The 25157-nt window shown below is 41.5% G+C and overlaps 1 protein-coding gene across 1 annotated transcript in view; it reads right to left on the bottom strand.

Annotated features, from left to right (window-relative positions):
• The window catches only part of SLC25A13 (solute carrier family 25 member 13), a 170078-nt gene that overhangs the window by 14586 nt on the left and 130335 nt on the right, over nucleotides 1–25157 (bottom strand). Inside the window, exon 13 of the mRNA XM_065883726.1 lies at nucleotides 14727–14867. Coding sequence (XP_065739798.1) covers nucleotides 14727–14867 — 141 coding nt within the window. The remainder of the gene's footprint in view (nucleotides 1–14726; nucleotides 14868–25157) is intronic.

The raw sequence follows: 25157 nt of genomic DNA, 5'->3' as shown, positions 1-25157 counted from the left end.
CAGCAGCTGGGTTCTCCCAAGAAGGAACTCTGCTTTCCTGAAATCATGACAGTAAATCATGTATCAGTGTGAGAACAGGAGCCTAATAAGAGGTGTGATATGCTTTAAGAGATGTCTGAAAACAGTTTCAGATGACTACGAAGAAAAATGACTCGATCAAAACACAGATGAACAAACAAAGAAAGACCACATCTAAGGAAAAGGCGGAGCTACACTGTGAAACACTAAAGGAAAAATGGTCAGAAATATGCTGCATTTTTCCTACCAGGGATCAGACAATGTGCTTAAATAATTTACGCATGCTGGAGCCAAGGTGAGACTCTGTAAGACGTTTCAGGTTTCTGATTATCTGAAAAACAGGAAGGAAAGGGAAAGTGAAGGAAGAAAGTTACCTTGTGGAATGGCCACCATCTCTGCTTCACAGAGGCAGGACCATCTAGCCAGCAAGTGAAAACATTTAGAAACTCTAATTTCCACTGAGCAAGGTATGAAGCAGCCCTGGGACCTGAGAGAGGTACCCTCCCCTCTATGGCTGTGTGGCTGTGTAATGAGAGAGCACTGGGGGAAACAGAGCTCTGAACCTTCGTCTCCTGTCAAAATGGCCAAAGGTTGCCTTTTTCGGGGCAGGGAGGGAGACGGGTTTAGGACTACACGAGGAAATAATTATCAAAGTCCCATGTAAAGTTCAAGTCCAGGACAAGCGTGAGGGCCGGTGGGGATGAGGAGGTCTGTGGTCCCTGCCTCTCCCGGAGCCTGCATCCTCCCACAGCCCAGCACCTGCTCAGGCATCTCCCGGCAGCACATCACTTCTCCTGAGTCACGAGGTGTCTCTCACACCCCAGGCATCAAAGCCCAGTTCCCAAGGAAAGCTAACTTTGCAAAGGGTTGAAGAAAAAGGCACAGGCTTATTAAATTTTCCTGGTCTCCTCTCCCCCTCCTCCCCCGCCCCCCGACTTCCTCCAGGCCTAAGGCACAAAGGCAGGTGCCAGTTTGGCACAATGAAAAGGGAGACAGGATGTGAGAAAGGCATTTGAAGTTCCAACAGCGAGAATGTTCTCCAGATTCCTTGATAAATCCTTCACTTCTCAGTGAACACCCATCCTCCAGTCCTACATCAAAACATAAACCTGTTTGACTTGAATTCTACTTGCCCCACGTACCATTTTTACCAAGTGATCAGCCATTCTGAACAGGCAACTTTATAATAAAGGGGAACATTCCACGCTGCCCAAGAGCCTGCGTCAGCAACACAAAAAGAAGTACTTTGGCCATTAAAAAATTAATAAATGACAAAGTGTGTACCACCTAAAATAAATCTTTAAATGTTCCTCCCCTTAAGAAAAATCCCCACATTTCCCTGCTCTAGGCAGCCCTGCCCTTGGACATTCCCTGGTTGGCCCTGAAGTTCCTTCGTACACACAGTAAAATCACTTGGGGGAAATTAATAAATGAAAAATGCAATCATCTGATCTCTTACTCTTCGTTAAAGCACTCTTTCTCCAAAAAGGGGAAATTATTATTCTTTTCCTTTTTAATAAAAGGCCCACTAATAACAGACAGGAACAATAAAAGGCATCTCAGGGGAGACCTATATGTGAATAAACTAGAATCAAAACTCAGATCTAGTTTAATTATCAACTCTGGCTCTGTTCCAATTCCATATCCCTCCAAAGTCTCTCCGTCACCATTCTAGTTAACGTCTAGGAACTTCATTTAACTTCAGTGGTCCATGGTGCACACAGGCCAATTAGACATGTTTAGAGACGCTGGCCACTGTATCACCATGGCAAAGGAAATATCTGTTTTACTTCTCATGTTTTTTGGATGTGGACACTATGGTGAAAGCCCAAAGGAGCTTTAATCAATTCTTAAGTTGCTGGAATCATCCACCCAAGCTTACTCCGGCAGCTCTGTCTGGCATGAAATTGTCAAAAGATAAAACACAACAGGATTTGTGTCTTACACACATACACTGCTATCTCCAGTGTCTTTTTCCTTCTTTTAAAGCTCTTCATCTTGGATGGTATCACACCTGCCCAATCAATCTGAGGGAAAAAAACCATCCTGAAGGATGGTGGTTGATAAAGAAGTCAGGGCTAGGGCAGGTCTTTTCACATGCTAATTCCTGCTTACTCTAGCTGTACCTGCAAATACAGCTTGAAACAGACTATTTCTAATACAGGGGAAGGTAATTACACTCACAAAGGCACCTCTGTGTCAGGGCTGGGCACCAGGAGCCAGCAGGTCTGGGAGACAGAGGCTTAACAGAGACTCCTGCAGTGAATGCACATTGTCTAGCATGGGGGAAAATGCCAGACCGGGGGGGACCCTGCAGCATTCAAGACAACAGTGGTGCACCTTGTCTGGGAAGGTTATTTAATGCTTCTGGCACCTGTAGTCAGAGCCACCCCTCTTTTCCTACCTTACAGGTTTAGAATTTATTTGGCATGTATAATTGTATATTTTGATCCTGGAGCTACAAACAATGGGCAGCATGTCATGTCTTGATCCCTTAGCATTCCTCTTGGTTTCTCCCAAGCGAGTTAACCCTTGTATACACAGTCTGGCAGCACCTCTCCTGCCCAGTCAAGGGACAGTTAGGGATTTGAACAGGGTGCATTTCAGTATCTTGCTGAGAAACGTTACTGGTGCCAAGCTCCGTTATGTTGTGTCACTGGCGTTAAAGCCAAATCAACCAGTCAACAATTGGAGACTCCATATAAGCGACACTGAAGTTACTTCAATTTGAATATAAAATATCAATGCCTACTACTTGCTTTCTTTAGTCCAGGGACTTTTAGATTATTGGTGTCTCCCTAATTTCATTGCAATTCTAACAAAAGCCCCTTGGTAACTCAAGTTTTTTTGTTAGGAAATGCCACTCGTGTGCCAGGTCTAATTCTCTACTGTTCTACTATTACATGCTGCTTTTGCCATCAATGACGCTCATCATTTAGATGGACTGGAAATCCAATAAGTGGCTCAGAGTTTTATTACATGGAATTTTGGTCTCTGAGAAGCTTTGTCCCCTTCACAAAGCTAATCTGTAAAAAACGTCCCATCTTTTCCATTTTTCTTTTCTTTCCCTTCTTGCTGTCTTTCCCCCCAACTTCCCCCCGCTACCTATTTGCAAGTTGCCTGGTTTGTTTCTAGTCCCAAGGTTTAGACCCTGAAATTTTTACTATAAATACTTAACTTACAGTCTGTTATCTTTACCTTCCTCCTATAAAATACTTGCACATTAGACTACTTAAATTATAAGCAACCCCTCCATCTTATCATTGTTATGGACTTTAATTCTAGCTCAGATAACATTAAGCATTGTAATTACCATCATACATGCATACGTATACATGTATGCATATACACACACACACACATTTAAATTCAGACAATGTTATTTAGACTAAATATTTACCACTTTTATTTGCTCTCCATCCCCTGTTCCACCTCCAAACTACCATCTGGAATCACTTTCCTCCTACTTGAAGTACATTCTAGAATTTCCTTTGGTACGGTTCTACCAGTGATATGCTTTCTGAGTTTTGCTAGTCTAAAAACTGTCTTTATTTTACCCTTATTCCTGGAAGACATTTTTACAGGGTATAGAATTCTATGTTGAAAGGTTTTTTCCTCTACACACTGAAGATACCATTCAAATGACTTCTGGCTTCCACGGTTCCTGTTTCTAAGTTAGCCACCAGTTGAACTGTTCCTCTTTAAAGACAATCTGCTTTTCTCTCTAGCCACTTAAGAGCTTCTCTTCAGCTTTAGCGTTCAGCAGTCTCATTCTGACTGTCTAGCCTGAATTAATTTTATTTATCCTGCTTGCGATTTGCTGTACTTCTTGAACGTATGGATTGATAGCTTTCAATGGTTCTGGAGAATTTTCAGCCATCATTTCTCCTTTCCTCCCGGTTTTCTTTTATACCCATTAGACCTCCTCACACTTTCCTGTGTCTCACTCTCTCTCTATTCTGAGTAATTCTCTAATTCCCTCTTCAGCTGTGTTTAATCTGCTATTAAAGCAAGAATTTTGAAATGCTGAATTTTAAATTTCAATCTTCATAAATATACTCACCTTTTTAATTTTTAAAACAAAAACATTCACTTTAGAGCTATGATAATTTTTAAATTTTAAATCTTTGGAGGTTTAAAATGCTGTCAGTTGTTTTTGCCATCTCTTTTTAAAGTGCCTTGTTTCCTTGTGTGATTTGAGACTTTTGTTTACGAGCTGCCCATTTTCCTTGGAACATTACCTATGAAAATTCTTTAACATCTGGGCTGAAGGTGGGTTCCTCTTAACGAAACTTGTGTTTGCTTCTGCCAGGTAGCTGGAGGCACTACCAATTCAAGATTATTTAAAATAAATTCCCAGCTTGAGAGTTTTCATATCACTCAAGAAATATAAATTCAGTCTGCAAACCTATGTGAGACAAGCTTGGAGTTCCTGATTCTTAGGGGTGGGTTTTCCCCTCCCCCTTCTCTCTCCCTCCACTCAGAAACAAAGCAATTTTCGTTGCTGTCCAGATAGTATGAGGGAGCATTAAAAAAAATTTTTTTATTGAACTATATTTTATTTACAATATTGTATTAGCTTCAGGTGTACAGCAAAATGATTCCGTTTTTATATATATATACACACACATGTGTCAAAACGTATCATCTTAAATATGGATCTATATCTGAATTCTGCCACTCCACATCAACAGCAGGATACGGCAGGGGCAAGAATACAGACTTTGGAGTCAGAGACCTGGGCTCAGATTACTGCTCTGCCACTTAGCTACCTGATGTTGGGCGAAGTTCTTAAAATCTCTGTGCCTCAAGTTCCTCTCCAAAAAAAGTGAATAATATTTGTACCGACATAAAAATTAAATTTAAATTCAATGATGAATATAAAGTACCTAGTATAATACCTAGCACAAGGACCTTCAATAAAAAGTGGTGATATAAAGACAATTACTATTATCAACAAAAAGCACACTGTCCTGTCGGAGGGGAAAACAGAATTAGCTGATATAGTCTTTAAACAACTGGCAGCTGGAGTGTGACTCCTATATGGTTTCATGCCTGAATCACAGGAGACCTCCACATTTATCAGGCTAAGAGCAAATCTTTTATTTGGCAGAAGACCTAATCCTATCAAGTAAGCTTAAACTAGTTTGCTAAACGGATCATACTCCACATGGGACTATGGCTGTCACAAGACATATCTCCTTCATTTTACAGTAGATGAACACTTCTCAAATCAGCCATCTTTTAAATACAGAACTTGGTCACAATTAGAAACCAGAGAAACATAAGGATAGATTAGTAGAAATATATCTATCACTTCTGGAAAATATATTCAGAGCCCTCTATGAACAGTGGAGTAGTAGCATCTCTTTCAATACTTCTAAAGAACAGCATATTAGGGCTTCCCTGGTGGCACAGTGGTTGGGAGTCCGCCTGCCGATGCAGGGGACACGGGTTCGTGTCCCGGTCCGGCAGGATCCCACATGCCGCGGAGCAGCTGGGCCCGTGAGCCATGGCCGCTGAGCCTGCGCTCCGTAACGGGAGAGGCCCACGTACCGCAAAAACAACAAAAAAGAACAGCATATTATATTCCAAAAGGTGAACTAAAATAAAAAAGAGCTGTTGAAACCAATCCTGCAGGCACTTAGCAAAAAACAAAACAACAACAAAACAAAACACTAACTGGATAAAAATGTTTGCCTCTAGAAGGTTACCCACAGCATGAGGCTAGGAGGCTAATGTTTTACTATTACATACTTTTTTATATCTGAATTTTCTTCTCTTAAAAGCTATACTACCTGTTAAAATTAACTTTTGAAAGAACTTTATGGCACTAGAATTATTCTCTCACCTCCCTTAATACTGATCACTTTGAAGGCAATAAGGCCATACTCATCTCTGTAACTCAGCACACCTCAGAGTGTTAGCCCTCAACAAATATTTGCTGGGTGAATGGGAGAATGATAAAAAAGTAACCATTTTTTAATATTTTAAAGAATATTTTCTAGCCCCCTTCAGCACACTCCATTTCTTCCAGCACTGTTCAATAAAAATAATATTTTTCACGATGTCTCCTTTTATTTGCTCTTCCAAATGTAGGTATCATTACTATCCTCTTTTACCGATAATGCATTTGAAACACAGGGACAGAAAGGTTTTTTTAAGTCTTTTTTTTTTTTTCAGTTTTTTTTTAAAATGCAAACTTCTAAGCAGAATAGGGACAGTATTACATCATTTCCAATATTAGTCACAAGTTCACACCATGTTAGATATAAAACCTGGCCCCTTGAGGTACTTGATATCCTTTCATTAATTTCTAAAGTAACTGTCTTTTAATAAGACAAAATGCCCCAAATGTTCATTTTACAGCAGATATTTATGACAAAGTTATCAGGAAGGCACAAAGATTTTTTTTTTTTTTTTTTTTTTTTTGGTGGTACGCAGGCCTCTCACTGTTATGGCCTCTCCCGCTGCGGAGCACAGGCTCCGGACGCACAGGCCCAGCGGCCATGGCTCACGGGCCCAGCTACTCCGCGGCACATGGGATCCTCCCGGACTGGGGCACGAACCCGTGTCCCCTGCATCGGCAGGCGGACTCTCAACCACTGTGCCACCAGGGAAGCCCCACAGTTATTTTTCAAAGAACACAAATCGCTATCATTTGGGTAGCAGCTTGGCTCATTGTCAGGTTATGTGACTCTCTGCAGGGCACGTGGGGTTTGCACTGCTATGCTGGCTAATGCAAGAGTTAAGGAAACAGAAGGGTCCTCTTGCCTCGCAGTGGATAAAATCATTTTAATTTCTTTAATTTAAAGAGTTGATATCAGATCTAAGGTAACATGTGCTTATTCTAAAAAACAAAACAAAGCAAAATTGAGCCATTCTAACTAACGTTTTTAAAAAGTATTGGGTACTAAAAGGAATGAGGAAAAAATGATCATATCACTACCCTGACCTAAGCTGTCACACATTCGTGCTGTTTGGTATCCTCTCAAATCTTTTCATCTCCATTTTCCTAGCACGCTCGCATCAACAATGACACCAAAACTGCCAACTGCTCCATATCTGTGTGTAGCATAGAACCTTGTCTTTGAACTTCCCTGAATTATCTATCAGACATATGCTCTCTCTCATCTGGCTCAAGATATCTCTAGGTGATAACTCATGTTTCAAAGAGAGATTGCATTGAGTTTGAAACCCAGCCTCCCACTTCCTTACAAGGTATATAACCTTAGAAAAATTACCTAAACCCATCAAGCCTACTTTTCCTCAACTGTAACTTGGAGCTAAAAAAACAAAAAAAACCCTATCTGCATCAGTAGGCTGTAGTAGGGATTAAATGATGTAAAGTGTATACAGCTCTAAACATGGGGCCTAGCACAAAGTGAACCCTCATCAAACATTAGCTCTAACAAGCTTGCACGCACATGTGAACAAACACACACGCTTCTAAGCCTGGACCCTGCCTCTGTCCCTCCTGAAAGTCCTAGCACCATATCTGATCTTGCTGTATCTTCAGATGTTTCAAATCCTTCCATTTTCAGTGACTCTTTTTTCTGTCTACAGACAGGCATGGTTCTTCCAACAAATTAAAACAAACCACAAATCTCTCAGCCTCTTCTCCCCTGTAACGTTATCCCTCACGTCTACTTTTTCTTCCAGTTGCTGTATGCTTTCACTTGTTTCTTTCACAGTAAAATCTTTAGGTTGAATGGTCTGTATCTGCGAATATTTTCTCAACCAGGTTTCTACCTCTACCATTCTCCTTAAATTGACTTCTTAAGGATAACCAGTGGCCTCCATCTTTAAATTCAAAGGCCTTTTCTTGGACTTCAGTCCCCTTGGTCTGTAGCACTAGATACTACTCAAGTTCTTCCTCTTCCGCTTCCATCTCAGCTCTCTACCAGCTCCCACAGCACTGTTTCTTCTGGTTCTCCACCTGACAGCTGCTTCGGCTATTTTCTCCCCTATACTCACTTAACTCCTGCCACCCTAATGAGGGTAGTTTTTGAGTTCCATCATTGGTGTCCCATCAGCTTGGGGATCTTACCCACTCCCATAGCTTCATGCACGTGGATGACCCTTAAAAGACCGTCTAAAGTTCCCATCCCTCTGACAAGGCTCTAGTCCTACATTCAACAGGGCAGAGTAAGAAGAACACCAGACAGGGTGTCAGGAGACAGTGTCAGGCCTAGCTGTGCCCTGCCTACCAATCACCTAGCTGATTCTCCTAAGACTTCTGGGCTTCGATTCCTCAATTATAAAGGTAACACCAGACAGAAGGTCTTTTAAGGTTTCTTGCAGCTTCTCAAATATTATGAAATAATAAAATTTACAGCGTCACAGTCCACCCAGGTGCTCAGGCCAGAAATCTGGGCTGATTTAATCTTTTCTTTTCACCTTTCATCACTTTCCAAGACTTTGTGAGTCTAACTCTCACACATCCTCTAAATATATCCCCCTACTGCCTCTCCCCACCGTGACGCCCTGGTTGAGGACACGGTCATCCCTCCTCCCTGCCATCCCCAGTCTGTATCTTCCTAACTGGCCTCCCAGCCTTCTGTCTTGCTCTCCCGCGTGGCACTCTCCACACTGACGCTGAATTACCCCTCCTTAAACACATGCCGTTTGTCTTTGCCTTCTACTTGGTTAACTATGACTCATCTTGTAATGATCTCCCTTCCAAAGCCCCCTGGCTTTCTTGCTATGAGTCTGCTCCATCCCTCTTAGAACTCTGTGCGCAGCACTCTGACAGCCCTTCTCAACTGCATGTGTTGTATTCCAAGGGTCTCTTTACTTGTCTGACCGCCCCCATGAGATGGTAAACTCTTTATAAAAACATGCACTATAATTCATTTTCATTTTCCCAGTGCCCAGGGCAGAGCTTTCCAGGTGAATAAATGGAGGCCTCGGAGCCTGGGAAAGCGATCTTTCATCTAGTTGGCTGTTTCCTTTATGTTTGACCTCCCCAGTATCCTGGTGTTCTGTGGTTATTACCTGTCAACTTATTCTCTCTCCATGCTTTCATATCATTGCTAGTAACTTGGAAACACCTGGCTTTTGCTTACCATTTATTCGCTCAACAAATATTTATCAAATGTCTACTTATGTGCCAGAAGCAGTGAGCAAGCTAGGTCTTTGGTATCACAGTTCACTCTGGATGAGGGAGAGACAGAGACAGACGGAACTATCAGATGGTGATGGGTGCTACATAGAGACCTGGAAGAGGGGGATGTGACAGCGAGTGACCTGGTGTCCTTCTGAACAGGCATCTGCTAAGATGTGAGGGGAAGAGCCTTCAGGCAACTGAAAATGAGCGGATGAGCCTGGAGTATCTGAAAAGGAAAGGTGGCCAGCATAGCTTGCAGAGTAGGCGGGCGGTGCAGAATGGAGGGTGGAGAGGACGGGGCCAGCAGGGATGGAGCTGGGGTTCTAGTCTAACTGCTAGACAGTTTTTCACCAGAGACACAGTTTCTGTAGGCACACTAGCTTCTTATTTCCTCTGGTTTCTACTCAAATATCATCTCCTCAGAGAGGCCCTCCCTGGCCACCCTATTAAAAGGCAACATCCCAATTCCATCCAGCCTCCGCCCTTCTCCATCCCCTCACACTGCCTCCTTCTTCTTCAAGGTCCTTAGCTCCACCTGATGTCATATATTTGGTTTCTTGACGGCTGACTTCTACCCACCAAAGTGAGCAGGGGCTTGGCTTTTCACAGTGACATTCTAAATGGCTAGACCAGTGCCAGGCATACAGTCAGACCTCAAGAGACGTGTGTCCAGTGACTGAATTAACCTGACTTACATTTTAACTACATCACTCTGGCTGCTGTGGGGACTACGGATCTGACAGAGTCAAGAATCAAAATAGAGAAACCCATGAGGAGGCTTTCACAGGGGTCTGGGTGAAAGGGAAAGGTGGATGAATCAGAAGAGAACCACCACTCGGGTGGTTGTAAAACCATGTAGTGTCCCTTAGTGTTAGAAAATTAGCATGGCACGATGTCCTCAAAGTCATGACTAAACAATTGTTTTCTTCATATGGGGACATGAGCTCATAAAAGCAGGTATTTTTAAAAGCTGCTATCTTGAGAAATTATTCTTACGTACTTGTATGCTACCAAGATAAAAGTGATAAACTGATGAAATCTGACAAAATCTACTAATACTAAAAAATGCACATGCCCCTTGACCTAACAAGTTCATTGCTAAGAATTCATTGTATATACTCACAAAAGTATGTCACACTATATGCAGGGATGTTCACCCTGTCATTGTGATGTACCCAAACTAGAAACAACTTAAATACCCAACAATAGGAAACTGCTTTAAAAAAAAAAAAAAAAAAAAAAAACTTAAAAGAAACTTATATACAGTTATTAAATAAAATGAGAAAAGAGAATTAAGATATATTGTGTGTTTAGGAGGATTCTGTTTGTGTTAAAACACACAGATACACCATTGATGTGTGTGTGTGTACAATTTTTGATAGAGAAAAGGGAGAGAGGGAGGAGAGAAATAAATACAGATTTAAATAGAAAGGTTTTCTTTTCTTAAAGATATATAAAAAACATAAGCAGTGGTAATCCTTTAAAGAGAGAATAGGGTGGTAAGGGGTAAAGAGAAAATTTTACTTTCTTAAAGACATCTCTGAATGATATCATTTTTTGAAACATAAACTTGTATCTTACTTTAAAAGACCAAACAATATCCCTTTGAGACAACTAGCAGAATAATCAAGAACATGTGTCATCACTTGCTTTCTGATATTATGAACAGTAGCTCCAATGATTCATTTATATACACACGATGAATGAACACACATACACAACACGCACGTATGTGGATGAAAATACAACTGGAGGTGAAGCCTGTGGATATGGAGGGCCAATTGTATTCATTGTACTACGCCATTTTATAGAAGGGACTTGAGCATCTGTCCCCCGCGGGTACCAAGGGATGACTTTCTCTGTCAAATGCAGTGGGACAGAGGCCTTTGATTCGAAAACAGTAGCCAGAGCTCATATTCCTTGGTGACTTTCCATGCTTTAGATGGAAATGTTTAATTTGTGATTACACAATCTGAAAACAATTTTCAACAAAGCTTGATGGATCTTTGCCACTATTGCTTCACTGACCATTTTTCATTCTCAAAAATAGCCACGAACTACTCCACTGCTTCAGAAGCATGCATGCACCTTTTAGTCTATCTTAGCTGTGCCGCCATTTAATGTTAAATAAGTTCTATTCCACTCAGAAGGTATAATCTTTCTCCTCATTGAAGCTCTGTTGGCTCCTAAGGAAAAGGTACCATTCAAAAGTAGGTGTGTATCACTTTCTTAGATAAGAATTTATTTTACTTATACTCTAGGGGCTTCTGTAATAAAACAGAAGTTACCTAGTGAAAGGGAAATACCACCTCACATTTTCTTAAGTAGTACCTGTTGCAGATTTAAAAAACTACATTATATTCAAACAGGTCTTTCTTTCAAAGGCAATTAATTATCCTGCCTTTACTTCAATCACCTGCCTACTCTAGGCTTTAACAATGTCTCTATAATGGGGGGTACTTTGTTTACAGAGTTCGCTCTTTCTGCTCTAAACTATTTCTAACTTTAGGAATGTGAAATGTTTACCACATCCACTTTTTTTTTTCAGTTGTAAATGTATTTCTAAAGCAAGTATTCTAATTACCTTTTACTGGGAAGTTGCAGAATAGTTGGGTATTTTGCAAGTCAATTTAGGAGAAAAACAGAAAGCCTGGTTAAGTCCAATTAAGTGAGGTTGAGCACTGCAGGTCTAAACACACAGACAGAGCCTACACTCAACCCCTCCTGGGTCCCGCATTGTCATGTTAACAACAGCAAACAAAAGGTCCAAGGGAGGGAAAATGAAGATTACCTGTCCCACCTTAAACTAGGATGGAAGTTCTCTTTTTCAAGACCCACCCAGAGGGAAACATACCAGATTTAAAAGTATTAGTCACCACAAGTCATTCGCATTTTTCTACCCAACCAAGACTAGAAACAGAGAAAAGCTTTATCACTGAAGAGCGCTATCCGGGAAAACAACAACAACAACAACGTAGTAAACTACATAGCAATGTTAAAGCTGTGATGCCCCTAAAAGGTGGGATCTAGAACCACTAAAGTGATTTCTGACCATGGGGGCGTGGGGCAAGTTAGGTGAGCCTGGAGAAAGGAAACTCACAAGAAACAAAACCTGAGGTTAGAAGGTGGGATAAAACGAATGAGGATAAGCTACAAAACCTGAGGTTGGAAGGTGGGATAAAACGAATGAGGATAAACTACAAAAGCTGAGGTTGGAAAGTGGGATAAAACAAATGAGGATAAGCTAGGGTGGTAATACAAGACCAATCAGACTGAGTGGAGAGGGGAACTCTGCTGAATCAAGTCCAGCCTCGCAGGTCTCAGGGAGTTTAGCTGATGATACCAACGGCCAGCAGAACGGAGGAGACTGCCTGCCAGGTCACTCTCTCGCAATGCAATCAAGTTTCCAGAAGCTCAAAGCTCAAATTGTTAGTGACTTCACCTGGTAATTACCAATACACCAAAAGCGGTGTTTTGAAAGGCAGCACCCAGGCCTGTGGAATGCCTCTGAACTAGATTAAACCACCAGGCTAGTAATTAAACTAACTTTATATGGGAGAGGTCTCTTGCTCAAACTTGAGCAATCCTGCTCATTTCAGGAAAGCCATTTTAGAACAAAAGTGGAAACAAGAAACTTGTGAGCCTCGATTTCAGCTCAGATACCACCGTTGGCACCTCTATTCTCCTAACTACAAAATTAGGAGACCAACTACTTCCAAGGGGTGTCAAAGGGGATTAAGATTATGAAACACTGTGAGGATGAAAAGGACTAAAACTCAGTCTTGTTTCGTTTGCAGGTAGCTTAACAGTCTCTGTTTCTGTGTCAGCAAACAAGTTTCTACCATTTTATCCATCTAGACATTTCGATAGCAGTCACTGCCATAGTACCTAAGTGCTTTGTACCAGACAACCCACTGAAAGACTGCTTGGCAGCTTGTCAAACACATCGTGTGATAGTCTGCAAGAGACTAAAAATTCAGAACAGAAGATGATTTTTCTTCAAATTGATGAATGCTATGCCTCAGGGCAATACTGTTTATTTCTTACAGCTGGATAACAATTTGGTAAATGAAACAGCTATCCCCTTGTGTTCCACTGCACGGTCACCTTGAGCATTGTAAGTGCTACTTAAAACAATCAGCGTGCTTATTCCTAAACACTACAAGATGCCTAAATATAAGGCCAGGTTCCCCCAAAAAACTAACCTCAGAGAAGAGGGTGTCACGTAATATTTGATCCTCACAGAGTCTCAGATCTTGGGGTACTCTTCCAACCACCTGACCTTGAGAAGTACAGAGCTCTACTTGGGGAAGGCAGATTTACCTGAAACAACCTCAATTATTACTAACACTGGATGTTCACCAAGGTCACCTAAAAAACTGAGTTAAAAAGAAAAGGGTAAAAAAGTATTCCTGGGGAATACTTTTACAAATGCTGTGCTGAATGTCAGAGCAAGGCATTTAAAGTTCACTCTAAAAAGCAATACGTTACATATGGGACCATTATATATCCATTCAGGATAAATTGGGAATAGAAAAGAAAGAAAGCAACTGTCGTAATGTTATGTGTCTGTGGGCCAAAATTTCTAGGGACAATATTGCCCAGAGTCCAAAAGTGACTTCCTCTTGACAGCTTGGAACGAAAATGAAGACAATGGACTTTCCAAAACCACGTGAATGGCTGATTTAAAATGTGGATTAAGTGGTGATCAAGACGCTGATTTAAAATTCATATGAGAAACTTGAATAAAATATTTCTTGATATGTGTGTATAGAAAAAAGCAATATTAATTTTATGTAATGTGATTTTATATATCTATGTGTAAATAAATGAAAACCAACATTTTAAGTAGTTGTTTGACTTACCTTCCTATATCCCTAAAGGTTTACTTATTCAAGTTGGCCATGAAACATTTTTTTTAATCTTCTCATTGAAAAACGGTGAACACCTTATGTCTGATGAAGCCTCGTAACAGGGCATATATGAAGCTAATTCTAGTTCATTACAACTTCTTTGGTAGAAGAGTGTAAATAACAAATTTCAAGAATTTTCTATAATTTTGGTTTTGCGATCATTCTGAAAAACTGTTTTCTAAATGATAAATGGTTAAGATGCAGAATAATTACGAAAAGGCACGCATAGGGATAGGTTTGGAACGTACAGGATCAGAACATAAATTCCTGATCTGGAATGGGCTTCGCGTGCGTGGGTAAACTGAGCTCAGCCCATCTCCCGAAAGATGGTGCCCTGTGATCCTGGCAGCTATCTTTCATAGACAACAGCACTGAGAATTAGGTTTTCATATCAGTAACAGACCCAAACAAAACTCCACCCAGTGCTGTGGCAAAGAGCTGTGAACTGAACAGTGTCTGTGGGGGTCATGACATCATACTCATCCTTGATTTATGTTTTCTAAGGACAGTTATTTGGCAGATGGCAGCAAAGGACACCTCCTTCTAACTGGCATGAAGGTACCCTATGAGCTCCGGCAGAAGATCTTCTCTAGGTATAGAAATGTGAGGAATCAATTTCATGCCTACGAGCAGTTACTAGCTTAGGAGATGAGCATATACTCAAATAAATGACTGAAAAGAGTTACCTTGTAGATCCCAAAGAAGCCCAGGTCCCTTAGGACAGACAGAGCACTGACTCGGGGACCAGTGGTGATCTCTCCAGCCACCTGCAAACGGATCTTGACAATTTCCAAAGGATTTGTGAAAATCACCTGGGAGGCTCCCGCCTAAAAGGGAGAAAAAGAAAAAGATTTAGTATAACGCGGGGTGGTTCAGAAAGAGATGAGTGATTCTCTTCAAAGGAGCTCAGAATATTATTCTCAATAGACTGTAGTTTCAATCCTTGTCCCATCAATTAAAACAGCGATTATGAGTTTGAAGCAAAACATAGTTACTGCCTGGGAGGACTTGGATCAGGCTCTATTTCCTTCATGTGGAGGGTGAAAGAGCAAAGACCAGAGACTTGGCCCAACACAGAGAGGCTTCTGTTGGCCTCACCCAAGTCCTCACACTAAAATGACAAACATTCCTTGAAGCACAATCTACCCGCCACAGGACTCAAAGCCAAGCACACAAAGGCAGCCATAAAATGAAAGTCAAGTGGTAAGTGGTATCTAAATAAAGGGACACGAATCTGCCTGTCAGAACAGGAGGGGGGCAGAGAGGACACAGGCTCTCGCATGATGTACTTCATAATTCTGTCAATATTCCAACAACTGCCAGAGGACATGCAAACTTAGATGAAAGCTACTTTTTCTTCTCTTAAAAAATCAGATCGCTCATCAAACACCATTTTATGGACTTACGTATTATATTTACATATTATCTGTGTATAGAATTGCTCTTTTCATACAAGATAAATGTCAAAGTAGTAAAAATATGCATTAAATCAATTACAGCCCAAACTGTGAACAATGTGTGTTCATTCCAGCAAATGGCTGGGTGCCTCACCTCTAAGATCATCAGTGGAAATCTCTAAAGTACACACTGTAAGGGGAATTTTAAGCTAGCTATTTTGAAGCTAAGCCTATATTTATTATAAGCAATTACATTCTTACTGTACTTCGACTTGTTATTCCTTGTCTCAAATATATTTTTATATCATCTAAACTAAGGCTGACATAGAACGTACTTCAGAATCTTCATTATACAGCGACGTCACCGAACCAGACCACAGACATGGTGCTGACATTTACAGCTTAGCAGATGCTATCGTGGTAACATGCACAATTTGGGGCAATATCATACCAAACTACTTCTCGCCAGATCCTCTGATCCTATCAACCAACGTGCGTGCCTTCACAAAATGGCTTGTGCTAATCAAAACCAGCTGTTAGGATGGTCTTTAAAGTACAGTTTAATACCTGGAAATAAAAATTAGAAACATAAACATGCACTGGGAAGGGATAGATTAAATGCATTTGAGTATGCTCCTGAAATGAGATATTATGCTGCCAATAAAAATAAGGTGGGAAATGGTCAATACACATTGTGAAGTAAAAACTCTCAGATGCGTAAATGCACGTACGCCTCTCCCGCTGCTATCCCTGACCATCATGTAGAAGAGAGACACCAATGTAGTGCTTTTGAGGTGGTAGGGTTACAGATTTCTTTTCTGCTGTGTTTTTTGTTTCTTCTGCATAGATCACGTGTTACTTCTATAAAGAAGTCATGTAGCAGTATTCATTTTTATCTAATATGAGAAGCAACGTTAACCAAAAAAAAAACAAAGAAAAATGTTCATCCTTTTAACTCTCTCAATCAAATCATTTTTCCATTTTTACCAACTTGATACCTTAGTCAAGACACATTTGTTCCTAAAAACAGACGAGGATTTTCCCTCTCTCCACACATTCAAACTATGGAGAAGGTAGTATTCCCCTGTGTTTAGACTGCCACAGACTCCCTCTCTGTACTTGCTTAAATCATGTTTCACCCATCACCTTCATCTCTCCTGAGTGACTCTACAGAAGTGGCAGGAAAAACCTGGGTTGTATTCACGAAAAGGCCCACAAAAGGCCCTTCTAAAGTGGGAGGGAGAGGATGGTGTGTTCTTCTGGTCCACACGAAGCCATTCTGCTTCCACTGCTCCCAGGGCCCAGAAGAGCCATGCTTTGCTCCCAGGCTGCTGTGACCCGCAGGCAGGTGGGAAGACCAACCCCTGCAGCCTTTGAGTATTTTGTGAGTTGGCACCTGCGTCTTTCCAAGCGACATGGAGGGGGTTGCCGATGGGAGCCATAATGAAGGGATGAAAAGGACCTGGCCTAGTAACAGCGCTGAGGGTACAGTAAGGATTGTGTCTGTGCTTCTGGACCTGAGTTCTCATGTTGTGAAAATGAATACAATTTTAAAAATTGTTTCATGGGGCAGAAGGGCTGGGAAAGATTCGCTGAGTTGGAGTTAACCTGAGGCTGACTTTTAAAAGCTCAAAAGTGGGTAAGACCGTGTCTACCACGGGTAGAATGGCGAGCAGTCAGCGTACACATACATGGATCTTCTTGAAGAACAGAACAGGAACGCGACGCACACTCACCAAGTGCTGCCAACAGCAGCTAAGGGGCAGTTGAGTGTCACATGTGACAAGTGATCCTCAGTCACTACTGGTCGTACCATCTCACTTGTTACGAGGATCAAAGAGACGGCCAATGTACAGCAGCCAGCACGGGGCTCAAACAGTGACTCCAAACACATTGCTTTCCTCTCCTCTAGCTCCTAAACTGATGGCTCTCCTCCCTGGTGGCATGTTACAACTGCTTGCAGAGCTTTTCAAATATAGTGACTTCTAGATCTTACTCCTGATAAATAAGATTTCTACATTTGCCCCTTCCTATGTGATTAAAACGTGTGGTGAGAGTTGAGAATCATTTTACTTCACTGCATCATCTCCAGGCTGCCTTTCAACTCTGAGAGGCTGCTTAAAGGGCTTAAAGCTGTGATTTCTAATTCTAGTTTTCTACATTCTTTCAGAGGGTAACATTTATATGTTTTACATCTGATCTCGTAACAAACCTTTTATACATCTCCAAGTGGTAACATTATTAAAGGGTATGATTGTTAGGTATAGAATTGCTATCTTATTCATTATCTGATATCATAACTAATATCCACAAAAGTTAATATTATATACGATAAAACAAGAAATTATACTCAACTCCCTTGACTCCAAGCCAATTGACAGATACCAATCTTTTAGCATCGCACAGTGGAGTTACCAATCTTTTAGCATCGCACAGTGAAGTCTGTCTAATCACTAAGGATGATGCAAAAGTTCCCTTCAGAGAGCTGCAGGGAACAGAGGCAGTGGGAAGAAAGAGTGCAGTGATAGTAAGAAAAAAAAAATGTCGCACTAGTTACCTCTGGTGGGCTCAGAAAGAAAGAACCTACAGACTCAAAGTGGCACATTGTAGAGGGGCTGAAGATGAATCGGCTCTTTGGAGTCAAGCTGGAAGGAAATGAGAGACTCCAAGGCACCGAGAGAAGATGCTTATCATCAGACGCATGATGTCTGGGCACCATCATGACTTGATCGCCGAGCAGTGCACTACTGCTGCTCTTCAGTCTCCTGGTCTATTATCCATTCACAGTACCTTACCCACGTCCCTCCTCTGCAGAGATCAAAGAGAGCTGAATCTGCAGACAGTGGACAGGAACACCTATTGTGCACGGGACGTCTCTGTGTCCCTCATCACTTGAAGGCTCTGGCTGTGTGAAGACACTGCTTTTTGTATGTGGGCAATTTTGTCACAAATCATTTCCCTGTGACTTTCTGGAGTCTATGACAAGTAGGCCAGGTGACGATTTTCCATACAGGAACTGGCTCCGTGTGGCATATTATGTTTACAGTGGGGAGACTGACTTGTCCTCAGGTTTCTCAGTATCGTCTTTGTGACCGAAATCTTAGTTGCTATCCACTATCTGGATCCATCTAAAGAGAAACACATATACCTATTGCAGGCTCACTTCTCCTACTTGATCGTTCATTCCTATATTTATCCACCAAATATTTATAAGCAATCATGTTCAAAGTTTGTCCTAGCAACAATAAAGACACAAGATGAGTGAGAAAGAATTCCTGTTCTCAAGGAGTCTGGAACAGGAGTAGAGATAATAAATATTCCTTAAGCATCCATCATAGGCTATTAGGGTGTTGCCTTGCATGTATACATGTCTTCAGTCTACTCAAAACATATGTTTTTCCAGATTTTACATAAGAGGAAATTGAGGCATAGAAAGATTAAAGCAACTATTACGGGCTGCGCTGTGTTCCACCGAAATTCATATACTGAAGTCTTAGCCCTCAGTACCTCAGAATGTGACTGTATTCGAAGATAGGACCTTTTAAAAGGTAACTAAGGTAAAATGAAATCCTATGAGTAAGCCCTAATCCAACGTGACTGGTATCCTTACAACTAGAGGAAACCGAGATATACAGAGAAAGGACCATGTGAGGCAGAGTAAGAAGGCGGCCATCTTCAAGCCAAGAAAAGGAGCCTCAGAAGAAACCAACCCTGCTGACACCTTGGTCTTCGACTTCCAGCCTCCAGAAATGTGAGAAAATAAACTTATGTTAAGTCACCCAGTCTGTGGTATATCTGCTATGGCAGCTCTAGCAAACTACTACAGCAACTTACCCTTAGGGCCACACAACCAGCAAGCAGAGGAAAGACTGAGTCCAAGAAATATACTCCTTATGAATACAAAAAATGGCACGTGAGAAAAGATAAGTGAGATAAGAGCTAAAGTCCAGACACATTGCCATGGCAGTTCAAAGGAGGGAGAGATTTCTGCTGACTTCGATAATCTGGGGAGGTGGTAAAACACGTAAGATAATGCACCAACTGGTGACTGAAGTGCAATTAGGACTTAGGTAATCCAGGCAAGGAGTGACACAAAGCGACAGTGACAAGAGCTTGCTACACTTAGAGGGTAAAGAGACCCAGCACCACATCTGTCCAAAGAGATTTTAATTAGAATGATAATTATGATGAGATCAACATTATCGTCCCGCAGCATTTACTGAGTACTTACTACGTACCAGGCATCGTGCTAAGAGCTCTGTAAGAATTTTCTCTTTTGGTCCTCATAATGTCGTAAGGTAGGTAATAATATTATTCCAGTTTTATAAGTGAGCAACCAAGGCTGAAAAGAGGTTACGTAACTTGCCTGAGGTCGTCACACAGCTAGGAAGGTGGAGCCTGGGTTCAAAGCTAGACCTGCTGGATGCCAGAGCCTGAGCATTTATTTCCACTGCTTATCATGGCAGCATGGAAGAATCATTGCTTCAGATGGCCTGGAAGGGGTATGAAGGAGGATGGTGAAAAATAAGACTACCGGGGCCAAATCACGGAAGGCCTAGAATGCTACACTCGGGAATGGGGCTGCCTTCTGGGGAAGTGCCTTTGTGTGTGCCTGTGGTGGGAAGAGAGCTGGCAAATGACGCTCAGGAGCTGGAGGGTGCTGTGACTAGTATCGATGTCTCAGAAAGATGACGGGGCAGCAGAGGGGAGAGTTTATTAGGAGGGAGAGCCCTAGGGCAGGAGTAAAAATTAGGGTTTTAGCAGACTAGGTGAGAGCGAAAGAAGGCCAGAATTAGAACAATTACATTGGTAATGAAGTAGGGGGTGGGCGGATGCAACAGAGATCAGCAGGGCTTGGATGCTGAATGTGGGGCAAAAGGAGTGGGTAGGGTTGAAGAAAGGAACAGAGTTTTTGCATATATGTAAAAGGGGGGAACAAAAGAACCTAAAGAGACAACACATCCAGAAGGCCATAGAAGGGTGAGTTGGGAATTAAGGACTGAGACACAGATGAGGGCGTCACCCCACATATGTGCTAACTGAAGGCAGGAGCTTACATGGGGTGGAAGACGAAACACCAAGAGTGGAGACCTAAGAAGTGACACAGTCTTCTGCTATACACCACAGTGCACACTGATGCAGGCTCAGAAGTCAAGAAAGGGGCTTCCCAAAGGGAGAAGAAGGCCAACAACGGCTGCTGACACAAGGAGGAGGTGAAGCCCAGCACACGGGGTGATCTGTGATTGGGGATGGGATGCGGAGGAATTAGAGAGCTCCTGTAAGCCACATTTCTCCAGGGAAGTGGAAAAGAGAGAATGATAGTCATTTATGGAAGCAAGCAAAGTAGAATGAAAATTTAGGGAATTAAGGAGAAAAGATCTATGGAGAGTGAAAAGATAAACAGAACTGGGGATAATTGTGTTTCGCTTAAGCAAAACAGCACAAGTTCTGAGTGGAGGAAGAGGAAGAGTGGAAGACAGTTTTGTAAAGCTGGCAGATCTGCTTTAATGACACATACAGAGCTGTGGGATGATTTTGTTTCAGAGCAGAAACTATTAGTATTAGTCTCACTATACAGCCTTCAAAGATAAAAAAAACAGACTCAAATGGATCAGGATTTGGCATAAGGAACCACAACTAAAGTTCTGAAGCATAACCAAATCAACAACAAAAGGGCTCTCAGAAGCAACAGTAAAATTAGACTCTGGCTCTCAAGCAGAAGTTAGGGTGAAGTCAGTCTGATGTGCAACACAGACAAGAGGATGAAGCAGCTAATGACGTCGAAGGATGAGCCCAATGCAATTGCTCATGCCTTCTGTCCCTCACCTCGAAACAGGCTGTTAGATGCAGCACGCAGCCAGTGTTTAAACAGTGTTTAAAACAGGCTGTTCTATCTGTGCCCGCCCCAGGGTACCCAGAGCCATGGGCAGCTCCACAGTGGTTCTCTAGGTTCTCTATTAAGAGCCGACTGTATGCACAGGACTGTAGGTGAGCAATGATTCCGTTTGGCGCCATGTGGACTCTTACCCAGGCTGTTATCAGGTACTGAACAAGAATATTTTATTGCCTACTTGTATTGAATACCTGCATCAGTGTGACAAAAAATTCTGTAGCATTAAAAGAAAAAAAAAAACAGAGCCCGACATTCAAAAACATTATATATCTTTAGAGGAGAAATATGAAACTGCTACACCAAACAAAAAATCTTACACATTAACTTTTTTCTTTTTTAACAAGTGGCATTAACAAGAAATAACCTAAGATGAAATGTATAGAACTGAAATGAAAAAATATATAGGTTTTTAAAATACAAAGGGCATACAGATTGAATACTAGAGAAACAAGTATTGTTCTTCAACTGGGAGACTCAATGTTATAAAGGTGTCATTTGGTCTGTAAATTAATTTTAAATGCAAATGTAAAAAATGTCAATTTCCTATAAATGAATGTAATAGTCCAAGGTTGTAAAGGTGTCAATTTTTTCATAAACTAATTTAAAATTCAGAGCAGTCTTCCTAAATAAAATCCCAACCAGGTTTCATGAAGATGTTTGAAGATAGGAAGATTCTGAACAAAAAGTCACGTGGGGAATCCTCTGCCACATTAACACACGTTTACAGTGTCGGTAACTTTTAAAATTTAGCCAAGACTAGAGAAATGAAAAGATCCAGATATGCAAATGCTTCAGAGACACTGGAGTCCATCAAGAAATACATAAGAGAGGTTTTCTCCCAGGTACAATATCATTGATTTTTATCAGATGCATCAAGTTTTTCTCTGTAGATTAGTCAATAAATCATGAGGAAGCCCGGCCCATAGGAGGTAAAATCCCCCAATCATGCCAAATCTGAACCCTTGAGGAACATTTCAGACTCAGAAATGTATAGCTAGTGACCTATTTTCCATTTTATTCAAACGGGCTCGGAAAATAATTACACTAGTGTGGGTTTTACCTAAATATAGCACAGTGGTTCAGCATGGGAGCAACTGAATCGGAGAAACCTGGAATTTAGGCTTCATAATTTCCTTGTATGTGACCTTGGACAAATTCTTCAAACTTACTAAGACTTAGACTCTTTATTTATACCAAAGAGACGAAAGCATTTCACAGACTCATTGTGAGGACTAAATAAAGTAGCATGTACCACAGCTAGCACAGTGCCTGACACAGAGCAGCTGCTTGAGAAATGGGGGGCACCGCTGGGAGTCAGTATGGCCCATGGTTGACAGCCTAGGCTCTGACACACTTCTTAACCTACACACTCCAAACTTATTTCACCTGTAAAATGGACACAGGGCCACTAATGCTCTTCATGCTTTCAATGTGCCAACTCCAGAGGCAGGTATATAGGAGTGAACAAAACTGACAAAGATCCCCACCCTCAGGGAGCCCATATTCTAGCTGTTATTTATAGGATTATGTGAGGAGTAAATGGAAACAAGTATATAAAGCACTGATTCCAGTGTCTAGCACACCACAGTGCTCAATCAGGGGTACTGATTACCATTAATAAATACATGACGAAACTCTGTTTAGGTGAATTTAGTTTAGCAAACTCCTTCAAAGCCAGGACAATTGAGTTTTCAAATTTTTCTTTCCCTAGAAACTTGCAAATTAAACTTTCTTTCTGAGGAAAGCACAGTCACACTGAAGACTGGTAGGAAGCAGCTATATCTGGTAAAAAAGGGGAAAAAAGGAAGAAAAGAACTCACGAGGGACTTCTCTGGTGGCGCAGTGGTTAAGAATCCGCCTGCTAATGCAGGCGATAAGGGTTCGAGCCCGGGAAGATCCCACATGCTGTGGAGCAACTAAGCCCATGCACCACAACTACTGAACCTGTGCTCTAGAGCCTGCAAGCCACAACTGCTGAGCCCACGCACCTAGAGCCCGCACTCCACAACAAAGACAAGCCACCGCAATGAGAAGCCCGTGTGCAGCAACAAAGACCCAACACAGCCAAAAATAAATAAATTAATTTTTAAAAAAAAGAAGAACTCATGTGAGTGAGTGATGGGTGATGTCGTAGAGCTCAACATAACCAGATAGTTTTTATTTAACTTAAATTCATTCAATTTTATTTAATTAAATTCAAGATGACATTCAATAAATTGTGGGTATTTTAAATTCTGAAAATTTGTTACTGAGAAATGGTTAACAATCATGTCCCGGTAAAAATGACAACGGCCAGATAGATAACCCGCATCATTTACAACACCATGTTTGTGGACTGATCTCTGTTCCATTTAGGTGTGGGCTGCCCTCGACACTGGCAAGCCACTTTGGAAATGTGCACTGCTGGTCACAAAAGGGACCAAGAGAGAGATTAGATAGGATATAGTACAGAAGATTCCCCACTGCTGAAAATGACGCACCGTGCACTCCTTCTAACCAGGTAATACGACTGCTAGAAGGAAAAGGTAACACAATCACCCTTAATGTTCCAGATCAAGTCCTAGTATTTGGACTTTAAAACTATCCCAAGTGGATGCTAGACACCTCATCTTGCCACCAGTACAAATGAAAGTGCACATCTCCATATGACAGTTCTAGCTGTGTGAGTCCTGTCTAAAGTCCATGATCTTCATAAATTCACCTTTGCATCCAGGAGGGCTGAGAGCAACCGGAAAGGGAAGCAGGGCTGTGGAAGCTACAACTATGTCAGCATGAAGTCCGAACACCAAGCTTCTCAGGTGAATGGCACTCTATCGACACAAAGCATCACTCTTTCCAAATGCTCGAATTTTTCACATGACATGGTCCTCAGGGCTTGAAGTAAAATATAGGTTTTTTCTTCTAATACTCCCTTTCTGAAATGGGCTAGATAGATAGTCTGCAAAGAACCTGAAACGTGGCTTCTATCATAGCTTTTGCTCAGTGCCCAGGTGCTTCTGTAAGCTTGATTTTTTCTTCTCTATCTCCCACTTTTGTCACCCAAATTCCTTTTGCCATATTATGTAATGATTAGCTTCATCGTTAACACTTCCGATTCTGCATAGTTAACTTTATTGAGGGAAGTGATACTTCTTTCTTAAAAGGAGAATTTCAAGAAATCAAATATTTAGAAAGGCAACATAATCCAGAAACTTAATGTACTGCCCAATTTCTCTAAGTATTCCAAGAACAGTGATCTTCACAAAAATGATCTTAACATACTTTAGGTCCAATGACTGTGAACAAGTAAGTTTTAAAGTTACATGGGATTAGGGAATTCCCTGGCGGTCCAGTGGTTAGGAGCCTGCGCTTTCACTGCCGGGGCCAGGTTCAATCTCTGGCTGGGGAACTAAGATCCACAAGCCACGTGGCATGGCCCCCCACCGAAAAAAAAAAAAAACTTACATGGAAATTAAAAATGACTTGCCAAGGCCGTCTGCTCACTATTACAATCACAGGACATAGCAGCAGCCTAAATACACGATCTAAAAGATCTGTTCAGGAACCCCAGTTCATATTTCTCTATAATCCATTTCTTCTCACCTGTTATGAACGAACCAAGCCTTTCTCTAATGCTTCTTTACCAACCAAGATACTATCCTCGAACGTTCTTTCTAGGGACTGGGGGGGCCGTCAAGTCAAAAGAACTCACAAGATGGAAAAGCCCTTATGACGCCTGCTCCCTCCCCCACCATTCTCGGCGACAGTCTTGAGAATATGCAGAGAATACTAACAGTCTTGCATGTGACAACAACAACAACAAATCCATTCTGTCATCAATCTGCTGT

This window comes from Phocoena phocoena, chromosome 9 (genome assembly GCF_963924675.1).
Source record: "Phocoena phocoena chromosome 9, mPhoPho1.1, whole genome shotgun sequence".
In the NCBI taxonomy this organism is placed as follows: domain Eukaryota; kingdom Metazoa; phylum Chordata; class Mammalia; order Artiodactyla; family Phocoenidae; genus Phocoena; species Phocoena phocoena.
Note: the sequence above shows the minus strand (reverse complement) of the source record. Positions and strands in the feature narration are given on the sequence as shown.